Source organism: Stigmatopora argus, chromosome 17 (genome assembly GCF_051989625.1).
Source record: "Stigmatopora argus isolate UIUO_Sarg chromosome 17, RoL_Sarg_1.0, whole genome shotgun sequence".
Taxonomy (NCBI): domain Eukaryota; kingdom Metazoa; phylum Chordata; class Actinopteri; order Syngnathiformes; family Syngnathidae; genus Stigmatopora; species Stigmatopora argus.
The window spans coordinates 7,205,925-7,228,854 of NC_135403.1; the positions used below are offsets into that span (position 1 = coordinate 7,205,925).

Sequence of the window (22,930 nt, forward strand, 5' to 3'; positions counted from 1 at the left end):
TAACAATCCAAGTTAAAAAAATTTATTTACAGGTAAACATTTCAACTTTGGCACACTTGGTTGTGTGGCCAATCTTTCCTCTGGTTTGTCCACCTGTAGACATAAGAAAATACATTTTAGTTAAAGGTTCACAAAACAAGTTTACACTTACAATTAATTTTTGTAAAATACACTTTGAAAATAAAATTAAAAAAGAAAAAATGTGGAATAGACACTTGGAAAATAAAATTTAAAAAAAAAAGCTGGCAGAATAAACACTTAGAAAAGCTGGGGGAATAAATGAGATAACACTTAGAAAATAAAATAAGAAAAAAAACAGGGTATATACACTTAGAATTTTTTTTTTTTTTTAAAGCTGGGGGAATAAATGAAAACACTTAAATAAAATAAGAAAAACGGTATGTACACTTAGAAAATAAAATTTTAAAAAAGTTAGGGGGAATAAACAGAAAATAAAATTAGAAAAAAAACTGGGGGAATAAATGAGAAAACACTTAGAAAATAAAATTTAAAAAAGCTAGGGGGGATAAACAGGAAATAAAATTAGGAAAAAAAAATGGGGGAATAAACACTTAGAATTCCTGCTCTCACATTAACAGAGATCCTTCTTACCTTAAAGATATAGTCAAAGAGCTGTGGAAATGAAGGGCCAGTGAAACATCACCATGATGATTTTGGATTTTCAGAAGTGCAGAGACACCATATGATTCAAGTGGGCAACTTGCGAGGAAGATATCTCAGGCCTGTTGCATGCAAAAAAAAAAGCAAAAGTTAGAATATATAGAATGGAGATTCAACTTTTTGGGGGGGAGTAGTTTTACCTGGCCCAGTCTCCTCTTCTATAACCTCAATAGTGCTCTAGGCATGCTAGAAGAGCTGCATCTTGGTGCTAAACAGGGAAAATTTGCACACAAAAGCATAAGTTAGCATATATAGAGCCTGGAGATTCAACAGATAGGCTTAGTTGTCTTTTTGGGGAAGTAGTTTTATCTTGATGCTAAACATGGAAAACTTGATTTAACCAAGGTATTTGGGGGTTGCCAAACAATTACGGGATAGAGAAATCTTACAAGAAATTTAATAAACGATCAAGATAAAGAATGAAAATTAGTTAGCGAGTGCCTTGTGCTATTTTTCCTTATACAGACGTTACCATATGTTAACAGCTAGGACAAGGGTGTCAAACTCGGGTTGGTTCGCGGGTCGCAATATCGTCAACGAGTTCACGTGGGCCGGACCAGTTTTGAAATAATATTTGATTTGATATTTTTTTTCTATTTAAATTGGATTTAAAAAAATGGATTAAAAAAACTATCAAAAGCCCTAAATATTCAGTTTTTATAGATCTAAAAAAAATGTTAGAGCTTTTTTTTTCTTCATGAGGGAAAACATCTTAATTTGTTTTTCATTTCAAAAGGAAACAAATTTTTTTGGGGAATATGTTCAATATTAGAGTGGAAAACAGATTTTTTAAATATTTACTTTTAGATTTTACTAAATGCTTTTTGAACTAAAAACACAAAAAGGAAAAAAATGGATTAAAAAATTACCATTATTGATTTAAAAAGGGGAAAATGAGGAAATGAAAGAGAATTTTTACAAGAATTTAAATAAAAGATCAAGATAAAGAATGATAGTAATTTTGAGTGCCCCGTGCTATTTTCCCTTTTCCAGACATGGCAATTAATTATACAGACTGACGTTAACTAGGAGAATGTCGGCTTAATTTTTTGAATAAATGATTTTTTTGTGAAACCAGAACAATTACAAATCAGAAACGGGCGTTTAGCAGTTGCAGTGAAAACTATCATCACATACAAAAACACCAGGAATTAAGTCTTAGCTTTGGATGTCATTTTAAAGCGAGCCTTTACCCAGCAAACTGTCCGTTGATGTTTGATTCAACTAAAAGTCTTTCCACACGACTCAATAATGGAAAACGGGCAACATACTTTTTAAATCAAATGGGAAGCGATATCGTGAAGCTAATGCTAAATAGCTAGCTAGTTACATGCTGCACACAGTCGGTGAGGGAAAAGGAACTCAAAACTTAAATTGTCGACGGTGTGTTCGACCTGGCATTAAACTAACAGATTTGTTGGCGTTTTGGGCTCAATTGATTCCTAAAAAATGTCCCGGTAGCGTGATAGAAATGGACTTAGGCCGGTAAATTGCTCGACGCCTTACCTGCCTTACCTCGTCGTGCTCGTCGTCTGGGGGCGAGACGCTGCGCATGCGCTTAATTTACGCATCTGTTTCGGCAATAGGCGTAACCACGCCCATATTGAACCTGGAAAAGATGGTGGCTTGCTTACGGCGCTCCACAAAGTGGTTTGTCTACGTTTTGAAGATGACGTCACAAGTATCAAAGTGGCGGCCCGGGGGCGAAATCTGGCCCGCCGCATCATGTTGGGCGGCCCGAGAAAGTAAATCATGAGTGGCGACTTTCTGTTTTAGGATCAAATTCAAATGGTTATAGATGTACATTACATTTCCTGATTTTCCCCTTTTTAAAATCAATCATTGCAATATTTTCAATCCAATTTTATTTCTTTTGTGTTTTTAGTTCAAAGCACATTTTGTAAGATCTAAAAATAAATATATAGATATTTTCCGTTTTCCACTTTAATATGGAACATAATTAAAAATATATTTTGTTTCCATTTGAAATGAAAAACATGATTTTTGTGGTCTTGATGCTATAAAACAGTATGTGTATACTACAATGAAACTCTACTTTTACAAAAAATAAAAATAAAAATTCAACCCTGTTCAGTTGACAGATCTAGCTGTGACTTGAATATAAATCGAGGACATTTTACATCACAATTACGCAAGTGTCTGGTCGTTATCCGCTCATGTTGTTGAGAGGACGTTTTAAATTGAGTGAGAATTATAGTTGTGACCTTTGAATTCAGGGGGCTGCTACTATAAATACATCTATTCAGGCTGTATAGGAATATTACGACAGACTTGAAACCTAAAATTCAAGTCAACGTTGGCTTGTCGCCAAGACCAGCAAGAGTATTTGTTTTAAATCTTTTATTCACTTAAATTATGTGTTTACACGAGAACATAACATTTATAATGTCCTTTGGTGGGATTGAAATACACTTTTTTTTTTAAATACGGTATGTAAACTGTAATTCTCTGATGCCAGCACACGGCCAGCACAAAAGCAAATGACCTGTACAACAAAAAAATAAAAATAAAGATGGAGTACAAAATGAAAAAGATAAACGTCTGCGTCTTGGATGTTTGTATACATTACATTTGCCTTTTCTCGTCACAGTTCAGCAAAGATACAAAAGGACTAGTACATTATTTATTTTGCTTCGTCCGTTTAGAAGAGAACCTGTAAATACACTGATGATTTTCTATCCACTTGTAGTGTGGAAAACTATCCTCTGACCTGGATGAGAAAGAGAGAGAGAGCCGAGGGTCTAGTAGAAAGAACCAGAGATAGAATTCTTACATCTGTGCATCACCGACATTAGACAAAAGAAAGAAAAATCCTTCACCCGACGGGGGTTTTACAGCGCAACATTCACAAAAGCACAGGTCAGTGGCAGCATGGCGAGGGGAAGGAAAAAGGGGGGCATGAAGTTGAAAGCGGAGGGATTCCAGAGAAAGTTTGCGTGCCACAAAGAGTCTGCACACATTTCCTTTCCTTCCTCAATGCATTGGCATACAACTTGCTCACCGTTTGTGCACCCCCCGCGAACATTGGTACACGGTCGATTGGCCGCCGGTCTTTTGGTCGCCCGGAAGGTAAGTGATAATTACCATTTAAATCGTTGCTCAAATTCCCTAAATACAAACTGCGAATTATTATTTAGTCATACTTAATGCCCTAGTAATTATTAGGCTAAAGAAAAGCTCCAAATTTCCCGGACTTTTATTGTTTTTGTTGGAGAACTTGTTAAGACTTTGACTGACGTAGCTTCTTAAAGGGACAACGCATGTACATACAAACTCTTATACACTCACACGTCCGCTCAGTGAAACTGCTCAGGCCCATTGTTGACTTTTATTGATGCGTAGACCGTGTTGTTTTACCTTGTTTTGTCGCCGGCCAAAAGACCGGCGACCAATCGACCGCACACGACGAACATTACACCGAAGAGGCTGAGGGAAATATTTCTTTGATTTGCCTTCCTCACCAGTCCGTCCGTCCAACATTAAACTTACGGGAGCGTCCCAAAAGGATCATGGCGGCTGCATTCGTCTCGAACGAGTCAATTGGTTGCAGCCGTTGTTGCCGTGGCAATAACAGGAAGTCATCTTCAGTTATCCGCTCCGACTGAGGGGGAGCTTAAGCACCTGTATGGCTTAAAGGAGGAGATGAGCGGGAGGACTTGGCTTGGGGTTCTTTGTCCATTGCACTTGTTTGATGTTAAATTTGAATATCATCTTGCATTTTTTTTTTTTTTACAAGTATACAGTTCTATTTTTTTATATATATATATTTACTCTTTGATATTGAATGATTGATTTTTCTTACTCATTTATCTGGCACATTCCTTTTCACATCAGTGTCCGCTGAGGCTGCTCGAAGAAGAAGCTGGTACAGTGAAGTCCACAAAGCTCATGATTGTTCTGCTCGAATGGTTGTTGATTATTTGAAAGAGGAATGGGTCAGTAGGGTGAAGGCTATGTGTGTGTGTGTGTAGGGGTTTAATCGCTCCCTCCTGGTCTCTCTAAAGAAGGAACAAGCCAGGAAGTTGGAGAAGAAGTAGCAGCCAGCAGGAGAAATGAGGCCTCAGAGGAACGTGGCCCGAACTGGCACTTCGACAACCGCCCAGCTCCGACTCGCAGCGCGGCTTCTCGCACAGCAGGCCCGTGTAGGCTAAGGGGCAGTTGCAGCGGACGTTGCTGATGCAAACGCCCCCGTTTTGGCAGCGCATGAGCTCGTTGTCGCACACCCGAGCTGTCACGGAGGCCATGGAAAAAGAGAGACAAGAGTGAGTGGATTGGAATATTTTTCATGGCACATTACTTTAAGGGGCTCACTTTGAGGAATAAAGAATCCATTAAAATGTGCCCCAGCGTCAAAAAGCATGAAGTTACATTGATTTAGTGTAATTGAATCACTGGGTTTCCCCATTGGGAACATATGAAACTTGAATGGTGATGAAAATTTGGATAGAAGTACATTTAGGATTTCTATAGCTATATTTCATCCAATTCAAATACAGATAAATGGCATAACTGTATTAAAAAATAAATAAAATACACATTGTATTTATTGTACCTGTATATGAAATAATACATAGTAGTAAACATGCTTTTAATGGGTAAGAAAAGTCAACAATAACAGTGCATATAAGAAGATGGATTAATGCAAATTAAATGCCAACAGTCATGAGTAACATTTCAAAATGTCAATATTTGTCATTTGGATGGTACTTTAAATGAGAGTACTTTTCTGATTACTGTATTTTTCAAATGTAAGCCGCACCAGGCAAAACAAAATAAACAAACAAAATATACGTATTATAAGTCACATTGGAGTCGAAGTTGCACTTTGAGGAAAACAAACAATTATAGTATATTATATGTAAACATATAGTATTGTCAAACCTTAATAAAAGTCACAGGGACCGCCAAATTCTGTAAATATTTTTGTATGACAAATAGTATGGCAAATTAGATACAGTGGTACCTCGATATACGAGTGTCAAAATTAGAATTAAGTTTAGTGTTAGGTTCGATTAAACTTATTTTTGAGTGTGTCTGCATCGTAATCAAAGTTCATTTAAATATGTTTATGTTATGTTACGAGCGTGTTGCCGTGCAAAAAGCCCCGCCCACTCTCTCTCTCTGCCCGTCTCTCTCTCCCCCCTTCGAAATCTGTATAATTTTAGTACTATTAAACACATTTTAGTAATATTAAACCTCTAGTTATGTGTTACTTTGTTAATAGATGGCGAATTAGAACAAATAAAAATGTTTTTCCAATCCAATATCCTGTTTTGGGTGTTTTTTCAGAGAAAATCGACATACGAGCTCAGTCTCGGAATGCATTAAGCTCGTATCTCGAGGTACCACTGAACTTGAAATGGGTACAGGGCATTAAAGAAGAATACTAATGAGATAATACATCATTTATTAGGGTACCCTTGTTTTCAAGTAAGTCCAAGATTGGCTCCATAATGAAAACCATTCTTTTCGTTCTGTTGTAAGCAAACCTTTTAGCTTGACTTCAGAACAACACTTTCAACTTGTGCACTTTGACGATAATATTTCCGCGGTAACAACGCTGAATCCGCACTTTCCGCTAAGCTCGTGAAGCTCTCCTTCTACCCCCCCAAAATGCGGTGACTTTAGACAAAGTGAACATCAGGTGAAAATTGGTGTATATTTAGAGCTGGGACACGGAGGCCACTACATTCCCGCCGGAGGCAAGCTGTCAAGCAAGCTGCAAGAAAGCAACAAAGCAAGGCTGCGCAAACTAATAAACCAACAGAGACAAATAAACAATGATAAACACGGGAGACACTTCTACCCAATCCGCTGCTTTTTTCCGTGAGTGGAAAACAATATGGTAAGCAATCTAGGAACTCGATGGGACATAAATATCTCAACAACAAATATCGGAGCTCTCAGCTGGATGCATGCCATCTCTCGGGAGGAGTCAAATTGAGCTTTGATGGGAGGCATACGAAGAAATATTGACTTCTATTTAGACCGCGTCTTGTTTGTGGCTGCTATATGGCTCGGCGTTTGGCTTCAGGTCTTGATTGGCCACTTGCCAAGACAAGGCAACAACAAAACATTACTTTCTTTGGTACTAATATCACTTTCAACAATGAGTCAGTCATTACATTGACTAAATTATTTGATCTTTTTGAATCTCTTCATGCGTGATAATTGAATATATCTTAAGTGTGGTGCAGACATCCTGATAATGGGACCCAATTTGAGAATTTAACCATGTTTTGATTTCATACCTGTCAACTTGTACGTTTTTCCTGTGTTTTATACGTTATTTGGATCATTTCGAATTGTCTAAGATACAGGTGTCAAAGTGGCGGGCAGGGGGCCAAATCTGGCCCGCCGCATCATTTTGTGTGGCCCGGGAAAGTAAATCATAAGTGCCGACTTTCTGTTTTAGCATCAAATTAAAATGAAGAGTATAGATGTATATTAAATTTCCTGATTTTCCTCCTTTTAAATTAATAATTGTAATTTTTTAATCCATTTTTTCTGTGTTTTTAGTTCAAAAATCATTTTGTAAAATCTAAAAATATATTTAAAAAAGCTAAAATAAATATTGTTTTAAATCTATAAAAAAATGAATATTCACGTCTTTTAATCCAGTTCTTTTAATCCATTTATAAAAAAAAATCTAAATATTATATCTAAAATGGTCCGGCCCACTTGGAATCGAGTTGACGTTAACGCAGCCCGCGACACCCCTGGCCTACACCGTATAACAACTATTGTACGGGATTTTTTTTAAATAAGTTTTTTATAAAACCGATCTCGCTTTACCCATTTCGGTTCTAATCCGGATCGTCTCAGTCACTGGTAGCAGACGAAAACGTTAATATTGTCACACCTTAAGCATTCCCCTATCACCCATCTGCCTTTTCACTATATAAATATAGCGTGCCAGCAAGCAATGTACCCAGATAATCGAGCTGTCATCGTCATACAGGGACATCTTCAGAATCTTGAATTTAGTGCATAAAAAAGTACTATGTCTACTTTGGGGGAAATTTTAGACTTAAGTGCGCCCTATGCGAGCAAATATGTGCCGCGTTGCATTTGTACGGTTTATTATCACTTAATAAGGGGATTTCCAATCATAAGAAATCATGGGAGAAATTGGCCGAGGTTGAAAGGTATGTGATTTATATTTAGATTTTAGACCACCTGGGGGAGGGCTCAAGATCTCACTCTATTTTAGATGTTGAGGATAGTGACTATTCATTCTGGAAGGATAAGACTTGAATTTGGTATGAACTCGAGACGTATACACATCGATTCAATGAGCTCAATTAAAAATAATTGTAAGGGCTGATTAATTATTGTAGACTTATTGTTTCTTTTTGGTGATGATAAGATGCTACGCATGCCTTTGGGTCTACTTATCATGATTGTTCTGGAAAGACAAAGGAAGGCCGGAGCTCAAGGTTCATTTGAACTTGTTTACAAAGTAAACAAGCCTTAAAGTTAAATCTTTAGCTTTGAGCAATTGCTTTTGTTGAATGTTTTGATAGCATATCGTGTCTTCTCCATCGTTTACATTGAAAATAAATGATGGCACATCTTTACAAATGTAATCTCTTTAGCTACCCTACTTCATCTATTCCTACTTTCAATATTATCCCTTGATCTTCTCTTGTCCCCAGTCACATTCGATGTCCCGCAGCGCCATCTATATGCACGCATTAGCATGTTTTATTCTGTCATGTGAGGTCTTTCGTATTCCTAAAATAGGTAAAGATGTAAGAAATAGTCTTTGGTGCCACCTAAAAACTGTGAGGAAGAAAAGGAAAGGCACAGAAGTGAATTCATTAAAAGAGGGAGTTTACTGGAATATCGCAGAGATACGATCAGGACACAGGAGAGATGCCTCTAATTAGAGTTTGACCTTTTATCTTGTCCCTGTTGCGCCGAGTAAAAGTCGCTCCCTTCCGAGAATATTCACAGCAGCTCTCATTCCTGCTGAGCAACATAAGAAAAACTGACCTGATGAGATCAAATTCAATGAATACGGACCATTTTCCATATTTTTTTGAGACTGAAACTGAAAGTATTTACAGAGAAAAACAAAGCCAAGATACTATACGTGCTATAGTGTATGAATTTTAGTAAGAATGCAAAACTACTGTATTTTCCCCATTATAAGTCGCTTCAGAATATAACTCGCACCAGACATAAATAAGGAAAAGACATATAATAGTTGCAATTTTGGGGGAAATGTGTTAAAATATTTAAATCATATTGAAAGGCAAAATAAAATAAGAATAAATACGAGAACAGCAGGGTGAATAATGGTCCATCTGGAGGATGTTGCACTGTTATTAAATAGAAAACAAAATAAATCACTCAAAACCCTCCAGTATACATCTGGCATCGCCCAGCTGGTCTGGTTCGAAACCATAACTAAGTAGCTTTTGTAAAAGGTCAATTATAAACAGAGGCCTAGAGCAAGCTATTGCCGTCTATTGTGAAAATAACATGTAAAATGGGATAAAAATCTAATTCCAAACATAAATCGCTCCATGCCAAACTATGAAAAATACTGCGATTTATAATCCGGAAAATCCGGTACATAAAATAATGTTTTCTTGTCTTGTGACACTGATGCATCTGTGCAATATATTTCCAGATGAAAAGCAAAATAAATATTAAAGAGGAGCAATATTTATTAATCTGTTTTGTACTTACACAGTTTATGAGATATTTTTTGGTCAATGTTTCCCAAGGCTAAAATGGCATCGCTAATTTGGTTTTGCATATAATACGCATGTTAATGAGATCATCTAACTGTGATGACTAATATTAAATGGCGAGTTTTGACAATTATTGGGTTTTGCGGAGAGGCTTTGTTTTCGACCCATTTTTTGACTTCATCTCCAATCAATCCCATCAAATCTGACTGTACACAAAAAAAAGGCACAGGTAGTAAATGATAAGATCTGGCGCATTTACTTTTGATGAGGGACAATATTTAGAGAGGCGGTTGATGAAGTAGGCGTGTCTGCCAGGAACTAAAGTGTGTTTGGTGAGAGATTTCTGATTTAATTGCATTTCTCTGTCTGCATACAAATGGAGACTTGACCATGCACGCAAGTTCTTTGGAAGTTTAGGATGTAAAATGGAAGGGCAAAAAAGGGAAACTTTTTCAAAGTCGTACATCTCAGCTACCAATTTAGTGACTTAAGTGTACAGTGGTACCTCGACATACGAGTGCCCCTACATACGAGCAATTTGAGATACGGGTAACATTTTGAGCAGATATTTATCTGGAGATACGAGACAAATTTTGATATACGGGCAGACAGTGGACGCGAGAGGCTGCTCATAAGAACATCATGGCCACTCTCCCCGCAACTCCCTCTTTGTAATGTCTCTGCGAGCACTGGGCGGAGCGTTGCATTTTTTCAGTGTTTGTTAGTCAGTGCAAATGGTGTAAATACTACTCGTTGGCAAGTGGTTGTGCGTTATCCTATTGTGAGGACATTTGTGTGCATAATTTTGGGAATATTTTGAAGGGAATACAAAAGCAAACAACCCTCGATATTGACTGAAAGTCTGTGTGGAGGCGGGGCAAATAGAGCCAACCTGGGAGAAGAAAGGTATCAAAAAGTCTAACAGAATTGGATTTATGTTTAGTGTTAGGTTAGATTAAATTTATGTTTGAGTGTCTGCATCGTAATCTAAGTTCATTTACATTTGTTTATGTTATGTTACAAGCGTGTTGCCGAGCAAAAAGTCCCCCCCCCCTCCCTGTCACGCTCCCTTCCACGAAATCCGTCTAATTTTAGAACTATTAAACACATTTTAGCACTATTAAACATGTAGTTATTTGTTACTTTGTTAATAGATGGCAAATTAGAACAAATAAAAATGTTTTTCCAATCCAATATCCTGTTTTGGGTGTTTTTTCAGAGGGTTGGAACGAATTAATTGGTTTTTAGTTCATTTCTATGGGAAACGTTCGTTTGAGTTGCGAGAAAATCGACATATGAGCTAAGTCTCGGAACGCATTAATCTCGAATCTCGAGGTATTACTGCATATTATTGCATATACTCATATGGGTAAGCATTTGCTAGCATTGTAATTCCATTGAAACGATGAGTTATTTAAACTGAAAAACGAAACAACCTGCATTCTCCTTCATGTGAGATCTGAATGACATTCTACGGTGTTGGGGACTGACAACAAAAAGGTGACGGATACTCAAACAGATTCCAGGCAGCCTGTCAAGCTGTCAATATTGACTCAGCTTTCGTGTTGCTGGTGTGTCGGACAGCTGAATAACCACTTTAGTGAGCGGCATGCAGTCTATTGCTTTCGCACAACCACCGTTTTGAGCAAAACAAAGGGCATGCTAACATTGCAAATGACCATGTTCACTTTGATTTCAGCTGTCCATATGATCGATGCACATTTTTTTCTCAGCAAAGCCAAAGAGTCAGACAGAGGAGAGAAAAGAGAGAGAGATACATTTACTTACATTTGCAGCCATCCTCCCAAATATATCCGGGCAGACACTTGCGACACTTAGGCCCTGTAGTGCCCTCCTTACATATACAAAATCCTGTGCCATTACAGCGATCACTGACTGAGCCAAAGGGATTACAATTACACTCTGAAAAAACAAAAAAAAACACACAAGCTGGAGACAAGGTGCACATGCTCTGACATCCCAGCACACCTTGACGGCGTGCGCAGCGTGGCCCAACAGTCGTTGAACTCAATTAACGTTCAACGACATTCAACTAACGAGAGCTTGTATTGATCCCGTCATCTGGAATCAAATGCTGCCATTTCAACAGTAACAAACAATGAAAACATTGGGAAGTTGATTTCGGGTGATGCAATTTCATTTATGAATCATTTTTATAGATTTTTTTTTAGGGGGGGCGACATTTAAGACAATGAAATTTTAAAGAGACATGAATTTATGAAAGTATATGTATCATATATAACAGGGGTAAGGAACCTATGGCTCGGGAGCCACATGTGGCTCTTTTGATGGGTGCATCTGGCTCTTTGCTAACCTGTGAGCTAAAATATGGAAATCGCTGTTGACAGAACTGAGATATTACATTTAGAACTGCTTTAATCTTCATTTTTTTGCTTTAATCTTCATTTTTTTGCTTTAATCTTCATTTTTTTGCTTTAATCTTCATTTTTTTGCTTTAATCTTCTTTTTTTTGCTTTAATCTTCTTTTTTTTGGCAGTAGACTCTTCTGGAATGCACCCTCTCATTGATTAGCAACAGCATAAGAATCTTTTAAAAAATATTCCGTTTTTTCCACTTTAAAAGTGGTGAAATTACAAAAAAAAAATTGAAAAGGCACTCGTTTACATTTATGTATTTTGACTTTTAAATTCGTAGTATGGCTCACAAGGAATAACATTTGAAAAGATGAATTGTTTGTGGCTCTCTTCGTCAAAAAAGTTCCCGACCCCTGATATATAACATACAACAAATGTTATATATTTCATTAAGTTAATAAATCAAATGTAGGCATTTGTAGCCTACATAGTTGCATGTTAACATTAGAATGAAATAAAATAGGAAGTGAGAAATTATATGTAACATATATAAAATACAGCAAATGTTATATATTTCATTGAGTTAATAAATCAAATGTAGGCATTTGTAGCTTACATAGTTGCATGTTAACGTTAGAATGAAATAAAATAGGAAGTGAGAAAGTATATGTATCATATATAAAATACAACAAATGCTATATATTTCATTAAGTTAATAAAACAAATGTAGGCATTTGTAGCCTACATAGTTGCATGTTAACATTAGAATGAAATAAAATAGGAAGTGAGAAAGTATATGTATCATATATAAAATACAACAAATGTTATATATTTTATTAAGTTAATAAATCAAATGTAGGCATCTGTAGCCTATATAGTTGCATGTAATCATTAGAATGAAATAAAATAGGAATCATTATTTAACTAATATTTAAATGTGAATTAGCAATTAGTATTATATTTAAATTATCTACATACTATAAGTTATTGGATTTGTAAAACACAAGTCACCAATGAGACTAATGTGTAGGGTACATATATAATATAATATATATATAATATATAATTTCCCGAAAATGGGATGAATTATCCAATCCAATATAAAATATGACATCATACATTTCCTTCTAAAATTATTACTGTTTTCAATTATTATGAATTCTGTCTTCATTAAGGCATTTTTTTTCTTTTTAATCTGCTGCATGCAGTGAACAAATGTATAACACTTAATCACTAGCTTCAATTTCAAATGGACAAATTGGGCTGTATTGCACATGCATTAGTAAAATGACTTTTTTTTCAAAATAGGCATGGGAATATAGAAATGGAAAAAATGAGAGTGGAAATTACAATTATAAGAACAAGATGAAATTAAATAATGAAAATTGGGTGGAATGAGTAGAAGAACATCATGTTGAAATTGGCATTCCTGGAAACACATTTCCAAAATATCAAATCAATTCGTCTTTTTTTAGTTGGCATTATAAAAAATAGATCAGCTTTCAGGGTTGTAATATTAAAAAACAAGCCACATTTTATAGCTTGAAATTTAATTGCGCCTTATCTTTGGCACTGGACAATGTTGACCTTCCTTCTATGCAATATGTTTGCAACCCTCTACTGTGAAAGTGACATCTACTGAATATTTGACCACCCATCAACTTTAACATACACGACAGGAACTCGACGAGAGGAAACTGGTGACTTTAAGTGACAAATCAAGGTGTGGGTCTCAGCGTACAGAGCTAGGTTATCTGCCAGTTCGGCACATGGTAAATTGTCCCTGGCTCTTAATGCCTTGTGAAGGGTTTCAGCTGTTGTTCCTGAGGCCTTTTCACGTATTTGACATCAATTCATACGGCACATCTGACTGGCGCCATGACTTCTTTTGTTTCCTCGTAACTGCGGTAAACCTGTCACCCCCCCCCCCCATCATCCCTCCTCTCACTCCCCCCCCTCCTCTTAGGGCACACTAATGCACCTGGCGCTGTGGATGTTGAAAGATGGTGCGATGTAATAATTTTCTTTCCATGGGAGATTATACTAAATGTGTTCACAGCTTTTACAAAAGAAAAGCACCTGAATTAATTCAGGGAGCTTGTTAAAAGGTCATATACACACTATACAATGGTTTACAACTACAATTATAATAAAAAAAGCTAAATGTCCTTATTGGGAGAAACTATAAGGTCAAACTATTATTATGACATTTGTATTGATAGAAATATTTAAGTGCAGTAAAAGCAAGCTGAGCTGGTTCACTTTGTCAATTTGATATTATTTAAGTATGTATTTACATATGACATAAATTAATGGTATTAAATCTATGTTTGTGGTAGAAATGAAGGAAAGTGAGGAACTTTTCAACGACAACAACTTGAATATATACGTCCAAATTAATGATATAATGCCTTGACCAGAAGAGTGGTAAAGTTTTGGAATACTATGCGTGTGTGTGTGTGTGTGCATGCGTCTGTGTGTGTGTGTGTGTGTGTGTGTGTGTTTGTGTGTAGTGATTTACAGGGAATATGGAGTAAAAATTTACCAGATCCAAATGCGTTTGCACACATTAAAGTCTGCTAGTACATTACCACTGCAAATTAGTTTATCCATTAAATTCAAATACAGTTTTAAAATGTACTGCACTTCTAAATCATCATCATTTGGATTTTTTTTTTTAATTTAAAGTAGCAAAATTGTCGTTCATTTTCCAGACGTGGATAAAAACTTAAAAGTGCCAATTTAAATAGAGTGAAAATGTACAGGTTTATTCTGGGATATTATTATATATGTGCATATTAGTCATTATATGTATATGTGATAGATTAAATCATTATAAGCAGACGAAAACTTAGTATAACAAGGACACTCCCCCCACAGCTGGCTCCGAGGATATTTAATTGTTTTTAGGACTATTGACATGACAAGATCACCAAGTTCCGGGCCGAGGACTGTTGATCTGAGTTTGCAATGAAGATCTGTGAAGGACTCTTAAATTGCTTTGACTTGGATTCCGGCAGATGGCGATAATCGAATCATCTTTCGAAAATACTCGCATATTGTATCAAAATACTGTCGCTCGGTTCACCTTGTGTGAAAATTATTATGCTTACTTGTGCAAATTCTTACGCAGTTGTTTTTGGTTTCTGACCTGATATGCAATTGTTGTGGCAGTTGTTTTTGTTTACCTTAATTGTGTTATTCGCTTATGCAATTGGATTGAATAGATAACCTTGTAATTGTTTTGATTCAATGTCTTAAATTGGCAGGAGATGAATTCGGTCCTTTAGAATATTCCAGTGACGAGGACGAGCCAGGACTGATTCTCACATGCAAGTTAACACCGGAGATGTGCCCGATGCCTTCCTTGTATTGTTTTATATTATATTAAAGTATACCTATTAAAAAACCTATCACCCTGCAATCAAAATATACTAATTATTGACACAAGCACAATAAATGATGAAATAAGAACTGTTTGCAGTCTTTTAGAAATGAGTAATTTTCAGTTGTTCGTGTTTTCTTAATTCCCTTCTACCCGAATAATTGAAAGACTGATGCTAAAGAACATGGTGATTTGGCAGAATAGGAAGATGAGAAGAACAGAAGGATAGGTAATAAAAGAAAGGTGAATGTTGACAGGTCAGAAACAGTGAGGACAGTTTGTAGAAGCGCATCGAGGCGGTGAAAGAAGCAGAGGACTAACCTATGCAAACATTTTCATCATCCAGTTCTGCGGAAGCATTGCGATAGAAGCCCAGCTTGCATAGCTGGCAGTGCTGCCCCCTAGTGTTGTGCTTACAGCTCACGCAAATGACCGTGTTTAGCAGCTCGATGTAGCTGCAACGGTTGGAGTGGCCGAAGCATTCGCAGTCTTGCAAAGAGGGAAAATATGTGCAAAGAGGGGAGACAGAAACGTGGTGGAGAGTGTTGGAATTTTGCCTGCAGTTTCAAGCGCTACGGCGGTCGGCTTAGCACAAATTTGGTGCCATGGCATGCCAGATTAATAATGGAGACTGCAGTTTGAGGGAGGAAATGTTTGGAAATTAATGGGGGGCGGAGCATGTTTAGTCCAGCATGAGCACAGCCACGGCTGAGAAACGACATTAGAAAAGCACAGCGTTAGTATAATCACAAGACATCACAAGGCTGGACCAAGCGAGGCGAGGGACGGCGATGAGAGCACAGAGATACGATCACATCAAGATCATCACACGGCGAAGGGCGGGTCAAGCCATGGAGGCATTTTAACCTGGGGAACGGAACCGTGGACTGAAGACAATGTCTGTTTAATTGCGGTTTCATTGTTGTTTTGATTTTAAGTGCCAGGGAAGAGGATGAGATGAAACTGTTTTGCCTTGTCAAATAAGACAGACATTCACCTTCAATAAACGTTAATTAAACGGCCCTCTACTGCATTCCTTAGAGCTGCCACTGCACCCACGATCCGACCTTCATAAAATGCAAGGCTTGACTGGGGTTTGCTTGTTCTAAACAAGAGTGTCGTGAACAGAATAATCTTAACTGCTTGGTATAATGAAGCTAAGATCATCACTACCAACCTCGCCCTGAAATCGTTTGCCTTATTTGGGTTTTGCTGTCACAAAGTAGGAACTTAAATTTACCGACATAAGAACAGACAAAATTCCCCAAGAATGAAATCAGGAGAAAAAAAACACAGAAGTGCCAAGTGTGTAAGTCTGTAATGTTCATTAAACACTTTAGGCCAGTGGTCCCCAAACTATTCCAGAAAGGGCCGCAGTGGGTGCAGGTTTTCGTTCCAAACGGTAAGAGGAAACCTTTCCACCAATCTGATATCCTAGAAGTGCAATCAGTGGATTGCAGTCAGGTGCTTCTTTTTTTCAGCAGAAACCTCATTGGTTAAACTGTCTGTGTTGGATCAGTTGGAACAAAAACCTGCACCCACAGCGGCCCTCCAGGACCGGTTTGGAGACCTCTGCTTTAGGCCATAAAGGAAGAACGATAAGTTAGGGTTCATCGGCTTCTATGTGCTGCATTTTCATGTTAAATTAGTAGCAAAGAACTGGTACTCAGACTGTGGAAGCTCATGCTGCAGTCATTTATACTCCGTCTCAACCCTGCCCTGAAGGGCCTAGGATGGGTAGGTTTGGAGCCTCCGTTCTGCTCGGCTCATAGGAATAAGACTGACAGGCTGAATGACCACTGACACCACGTGTCACAGTTGAGACAGATGTGAACTGTTAAGCCTCAACACTGTCAGGCACATGGAAGTAAAACCCAGAGAGGGAAGGCCTGAGATTGGGGCTTTTTGCACAAGGGATTGTGGTTATTAAGAATGAGAATTAAGGTCAATTTTCCCTGTCCACGTACTAACTACCTGAAAGAGCTTAGAAATGAAGTAGTGGTCTGCGAGTCACCCATGTAGAATACACGATTTAGGTATATTGCTTCAAGTATCTGTATTTATTGTCTTTGGACATTAACGTTAAGACAAAAGTTAGTTCATGAAGTAAGAAATCAGATTTTCATTCAGGGCCAATTCCTGACTCGCTTGCCATTTGCAACTTGTGGAAATTGTAGAACTGAACAAAGCAAACATAAAGAAAACTATAGGACAATGCAATCAAACATAAACATGTCATGTCAGAGAATTAAGAGTATGGAGCGTCGCGCTTGAAAAATGAAAATAAAAACAAGCTGTAAAACATGAATGATGGCACTAGAAAACGAGGATTGGATTTGCCAAGTGAAGTTGGCTGCATGTAGAAGCATCTGTTACAAACGCCCGGGATGCAGACGGATTCAAGTATTATTATTTTATGCTTCATTTAATAAACAAGTGTTTTGTATGATTCAAAAGCCCGTGTGTTCACACCCTCAGACATAACCTAGCCTCAGACAAAACTCCTCCACCTAACTGGAGGCCAGCCAAGAATGTTCCACTCTAAATATGTTCGCAGGAGCGTGGCTAAGGAAACAGACTCGCAGCAAACCCACCCATCTCTCAATTGTACTTTAGTCACAGAACAAACAGTCGGTAAAGAAACTCCGATCGTCCATATTGCGCTGGGCCTTATAAGCCCTTGCTTGACACATATGCTTGATTGAAGCCATGAGAAAGAGAGTTGTGCACTCGTTTGTGGGCTGGCTGCACATCACATCTGCATGATGGATTAAAGCTCAAATGAGCCTTACATCAATATGCACAAAACCACTGAGAAACCGTTTTTTCTTTTCTTCGCAAAGAGCTCCAATGGCGCAAAGGATTCAAGGATGTTCCTAATAAAAGCAGTGAAATGCACAAAATGTGACTCCAAGGGGATGGTGTGCACTCGCAAATCACATTTCAACATGGAGCTTCTGATGAAAAAACAAATCTTCAACTAGGAGTCAACACTCGTTAGCATCTTTTCAAAGGGTCATCCCCTATATTCCAGTGCCCGTAGCTGGGACAATTCTTAGTTTCTACTTCTACACAGCCACGCTAGGTACAGTACACAAAACTGTGGGAAAACAGAAATATAATTGCATAATCTGAGATGCCTACCTTCTTTTCGGTTAGCGACACCTAGGGATGAGACATTCGGCCGAACTGCGTGCAATTGAAAGAAACCATCAGTTATTCATGTGCATTGGGTGATGCACTTAACAGATCTACGGGGGGGGGGAACTATGCGGTAGTGAACACACACAACTGGAGACACGAACAGGTCCGACATGAGTCAAACCAGTAAAATCGGGAAATAGCAGATGTAATGCGGCACGGTTTGACATGGACGAGCAACTCGAAACATCCCGATAGAGGACGCTGGGGGGACGAGTAATTAGAATGACTTGCACGGGGGGTTGTGTTGCGTATGTTCATGGCGATGGCATGGAAGATTGAAGAACTGAGAATTAATGACATAAAACTAACAAACAAACCAAAAAAAAGCATAACATCCACTCTAAGATCTCACATTTGAGTCATGGTTTTATGCAAGCGACTTAACTATTAATGGCAACCCGAGACGTTAGGGGGCATTCTGTTTAATTCATCACATTGACTATGTGATCAATATCTAATTACAGTGTATTTCTGGTGGAGGAATAACAATGAATAAATAATGGCAGGTGTTGGGATTGGGAATGACGGACTGCTGTGGGAAGCATAACTTTGGTGTTACATATACATCAGTATTTCCATGTCAGGGAAATACTCCCAAGTGCTTGCAAGGACTCGAGCAACACATATTCTGTACATTCCCTCATCATGCCGTTTCCATCTTTTGACTACATTTTAGTTGTTTGATTACATATATCATGCATGTTTCTGTTAACACAAAGCTAAATAATATAATATACATAAAAAAATGTCACCAGAGAGTGTGACTGCTCTTCTAAAAACAAAAAAAACATGTTTTATGATGACATATATATCATCACTGCATTTAATCCTTGTTTTCCCCAGCTGACTAATATATCAGCTTGAAAGGGCTGAACACTGTAAAACGTTTACATTTATTGATTGAGAGAGACAAAAGGCTTTCATCCCAACTCCACCCAAAAATGATTTAAAATTGATTTTGCATTTGGCGACATTCACAATTTTGATTTCACTTCTAGTGGCTTAAACTACAAAAAAATACTTTTTGATGATAGATTACAGGGGGTAAAAAAAAGCCCACTTTGCGGTCAAAATCCTATTTCAAGGTCTTGCCTCTATTTATCTAATTTTAAAGGTTTTGCTACCAAAATCTATTGCCGAGTTAATTTATATTCAGAGATGATTGGATGTGCTCAGGAGGGCGGTGAGAGGGTTTCAATCAATGCCATACCAATAATAATAAAACGCTACGAGTATACAGGCGGTTGTTATTTTTCAACACTTAATGTTGCTTGAATGTAATGTCATTTCAGCAGATTTGATCACCTTCAAATATATATTAAAAGGAAAAGTCAATAACCCACCATGATAAATAACAAAGTAAATAAATAGATAAAGTGAATCCCCTTTTCTTTCACTGCAATATTGTGTTCCTGTATTTAACGGAACATTTCTCATCCTCTTTAATCATTTAGTACACAAATGTGTAGTGTCGACGTAGCCTCATCCTCTTCCACGCATCTGATTGTATAGCAGTTTTGGGCCACTACTGTTAAAGGTTGCTACCATGAACAGTGCAAGTGTCCAGCATGCACACTTCAAGCCAAGCTTTGATAGGCTTCGTGCATGCATTTTGATGCAAAAACGCTTTAGTTTGTGACATCATGGATACACTCAGAACCACACATAAATAAGTACAGTATATTAAGCTTGAGTCAGGCCATGCATAGCACAGAGGGGTTCAAAATGAGGAGTGACTGGGATAAAGAAGGCATGCAGTGGAAAATTGGTTCGTCTCATCTGCCACGTGTCCATTTCTGACGCCCGTGTTGACCACTTTCTCTTAAGCCTGATTAAAAACCACCTGAGGACCATCTGCTTACACACAAGGGCTCACACATCATGTCTATGAGAGTTTATGGATAAAATCTGATATGTTATAAGTTCGTTCTTGATAATAATGCTCTCCAACCAGGATTTTTGAAGTGCGTTTGCATCCATTTTAATGTTATTATTTTGAAATGATTGCTTTTATGAATGCTCTTATACAGTATCTACCTATATTTTTCACCACTATAGTCTCTTAAGCGACTATTACAATGATTTAAAAGGTGTTATATATTTTTTTTTAATTAATTAATTTATTGTATTTATATTTTTGATTTTTATTTATTTATTATTTTTATTTATTATTTTATTTATATGTTTTATTTATTTATTATTTTAGTTTTTATTTTATTGTATTTTTTGTAATTTATTTATTTATTTATTTTCAAAAAATATTAAAAAACATTTTTTATTTATTTTTTATTTATTTTTATTTATTTATATTTATTTTGAGCTTGGATGTTGTGTATTTTGTTCAACTCAAATGAAATTTAGTAGCTCTGCTGACTGCATTTCATTTTTTTGTGCAGTAGAATTTTCTTTTGATTGTTGGAATGCTGCCAAGTATTTAATTAAATATCCACAAACCAAAAGATGTTTGCTGAGATCACTGAGTAGATAATTGCGGCATATTTATCATTTATTCAGCGAGTGGATTCAAACATTTGAATCAGACATATTGTAGTTAACAAACAAGTGCTGGTAATATTCTCAACGAATTGCAATAAAAGATTGGTGCAGACTGTTTATGGACTTTGACTTTGTGTTCAATGCAGTTTACTATTTACTGTTTACATCACACAGCCTGCCTGACAGCAACAACATGAGAGCACACACCTCATTTCTCTCTTTTCTTTTGAGGGCACAGTTTGATGGTGATAATACTCTTGCTTGGTGTCTTTGCAGCTCATATTAAAATAACCTTAAGTGACCTTATACTTTCAGAAAGGTCTCGGGAATCAAATCAAGTTGAGATGGTATTCACATCTAATTTCTGGTAAGGGAAAATGTGTTGTGTAAGCCTGTTCCCATCAGGTAAACTACACAAATCGAGAGCAACACATTCTAATTAGAGGGGAATGCAAAATCTGAGCGGAACAATCATTTGTGTATTTATGTATTTGTGAGTCTAAAATATCACCATTTTAAAATAAAAAAAAGAAGTACAATTAGTACAACTAAAATTAGCCAATCTTAAGAAAACTGGGGAACAGAAATATTTAAAAATATTAAAATCTCATTATACTTATATAATGCAGTGGCGGGCCGTCAGGGCCTTCTCTGCTGGCCTAAGAAATATCTGAATCATATATTATATTTTGTCCATCAATACTTATTAAATAATTCCAAATTGTCTGTTAGCTTCCTTTCATTGCTTTCCCCCCTGGTTGCACAGCTTCCAGATGTGTGTTTTCATATTGAAGCATTTAACCAATCACATTTCAGCCATTATCTGTTGCCAGGGTCAGAAATCCGCCTCAAGGCCTTCACAATCAGTTCTGTGGGCTCTGCTGCATTAAACAAGCGTCGTCGATAAGACTGTTGCTTTAACCAATCAGATTTCGAGTTAGCAACCCCACAATGCCTTGTCGCAGGCGTAGGGATACGTCATTGCCTTCTCGCAGGCGTAGGGATACGTCATCGCTTTCACCAACTATGATTGGCTAGTGATTAGCCAAAGCTACCAAACTGTATTTGGAGCGAACTGCACACGCAAATATATTGTTGTGTTGATTTAAAGCCATTTTCAAGACGGACTATGCCAGAAATATGACAGGACAGGCTCGACTTTTAGCATTAGCTTCGATGGCGATAGAAAAGAAGGAAGAAAGGAGGATGGATATTGTGTACAGTTAAAAAGGATTTTTGGTGAGTTAAATATGGCTATATTCCTAAATAATACTTCAATTGTGGGCCAAGTTCTGATATCTGAAAAGCTCCAGTGTTTGTATTTAAGCTCCAGTGTTTGTATTTAATCACTAAATGCTGCCCGGCCCGGTTGTAATGTCTGAAAAGCTCCAGTATTTGTATTTAATCATTAAATGCTGCTAGCAAGTGGATTTTACCCGTTGAAGGCGCTACGAGAAAATGCACGGACCGCCACTGGTATAATGACAATAAAAAGCATTCAATTCAATTCGAATAAAGACACTAAAGTATTATGATTTTGATGTGTTTGTTGTTAAAACAAATGTTCATCAAACTACTGTGTGCTTCCTTGCATAGTCACTTTTGTTCAGGATTTGTGATTCTTTAATAAATCATCTTTAGCTTGACAATAACAAGTCTAAATTTAGAGCCCCAATTGCCAACGAAACTGTCTCTGACATTAATTATTATGTTGACATTTTTATTGATAAAAGGAATAACTGCAAAGCCTATAAGCAAATAAATTCTTAATGAAGTCCCACCGCCAGAAATTTAAACTTTGAGTTAAAGTGTCAAAGTTTAACCATTCAGAATGAAAGTCATGTTTTTAAATTTAGTGTGTTAATTACAAATTAGACAAACAAACAAACACTGACAGCCATATTTAGTCTCATTACTTCTTCATAGCTGTAATTGTCACAAATTGGTCATGTACATGATTTAATAGAGGGACATTTGTAGCCTCCACTTCATTAGACATTTAAAAAAAATAGGATTATAGCCGACTCGTCACATCTTTGCTAATATATTAGCATATTGGATAATAATAACGACGAACCGTTGGGCCATTTTAATTCTAAATG

At 37.1% G+C, this 22,930-nt stretch overlaps 1 protein-coding gene and 1 long non-coding RNA gene across 5 annotated transcripts in view; both read right to left on the minus strand.

The window, feature by feature from the left end:
* Positions 1-6: 6 nt before the first annotated feature.
* On the minus strand, positions 7-2,316 carry LOC144091815 (uncharacterized). Its single transcript, XR_013305877.1, has 4 exons — positions 2,188-2,316; positions 822-889; positions 613-743; positions 7-93 (listed from the first exon to the last, which is right to left on the minus strand). It is a non-coding gene; the product is annotated as an uncharacterized LOC144091815 (long non-coding RNA).
* A 711-nt stretch (positions 2,317-3,027) lies between these two features.
* The window catches only part of LOC144091682 (netrin-G1-like), a 170,890-nt gene continuing 150,987 nt past the window's right edge, over positions 3,028-22,930 (minus strand). For all 4 annotated transcript variants that reach the window (XM_077624218.1, XM_077624219.1, XM_077624220.1 and 1 more), the window contains 3 exons: positions 15,450-15,617; positions 11,196-11,330; positions 3,028-4,930 (listed from right to left, as the gene is read on the minus strand). In XM_077624218.1, the coding sequence (XP_077480344.1) occupies positions 4,701-4,930; positions 11,196-11,330; positions 15,450-15,617 (533 nt within the window). In that variant the 3' untranslated portion in view covers positions 3,028-4,700. The remainder of the gene's footprint in view (positions 4,931-11,195; positions 11,331-15,449; positions 15,618-22,930) is intronic.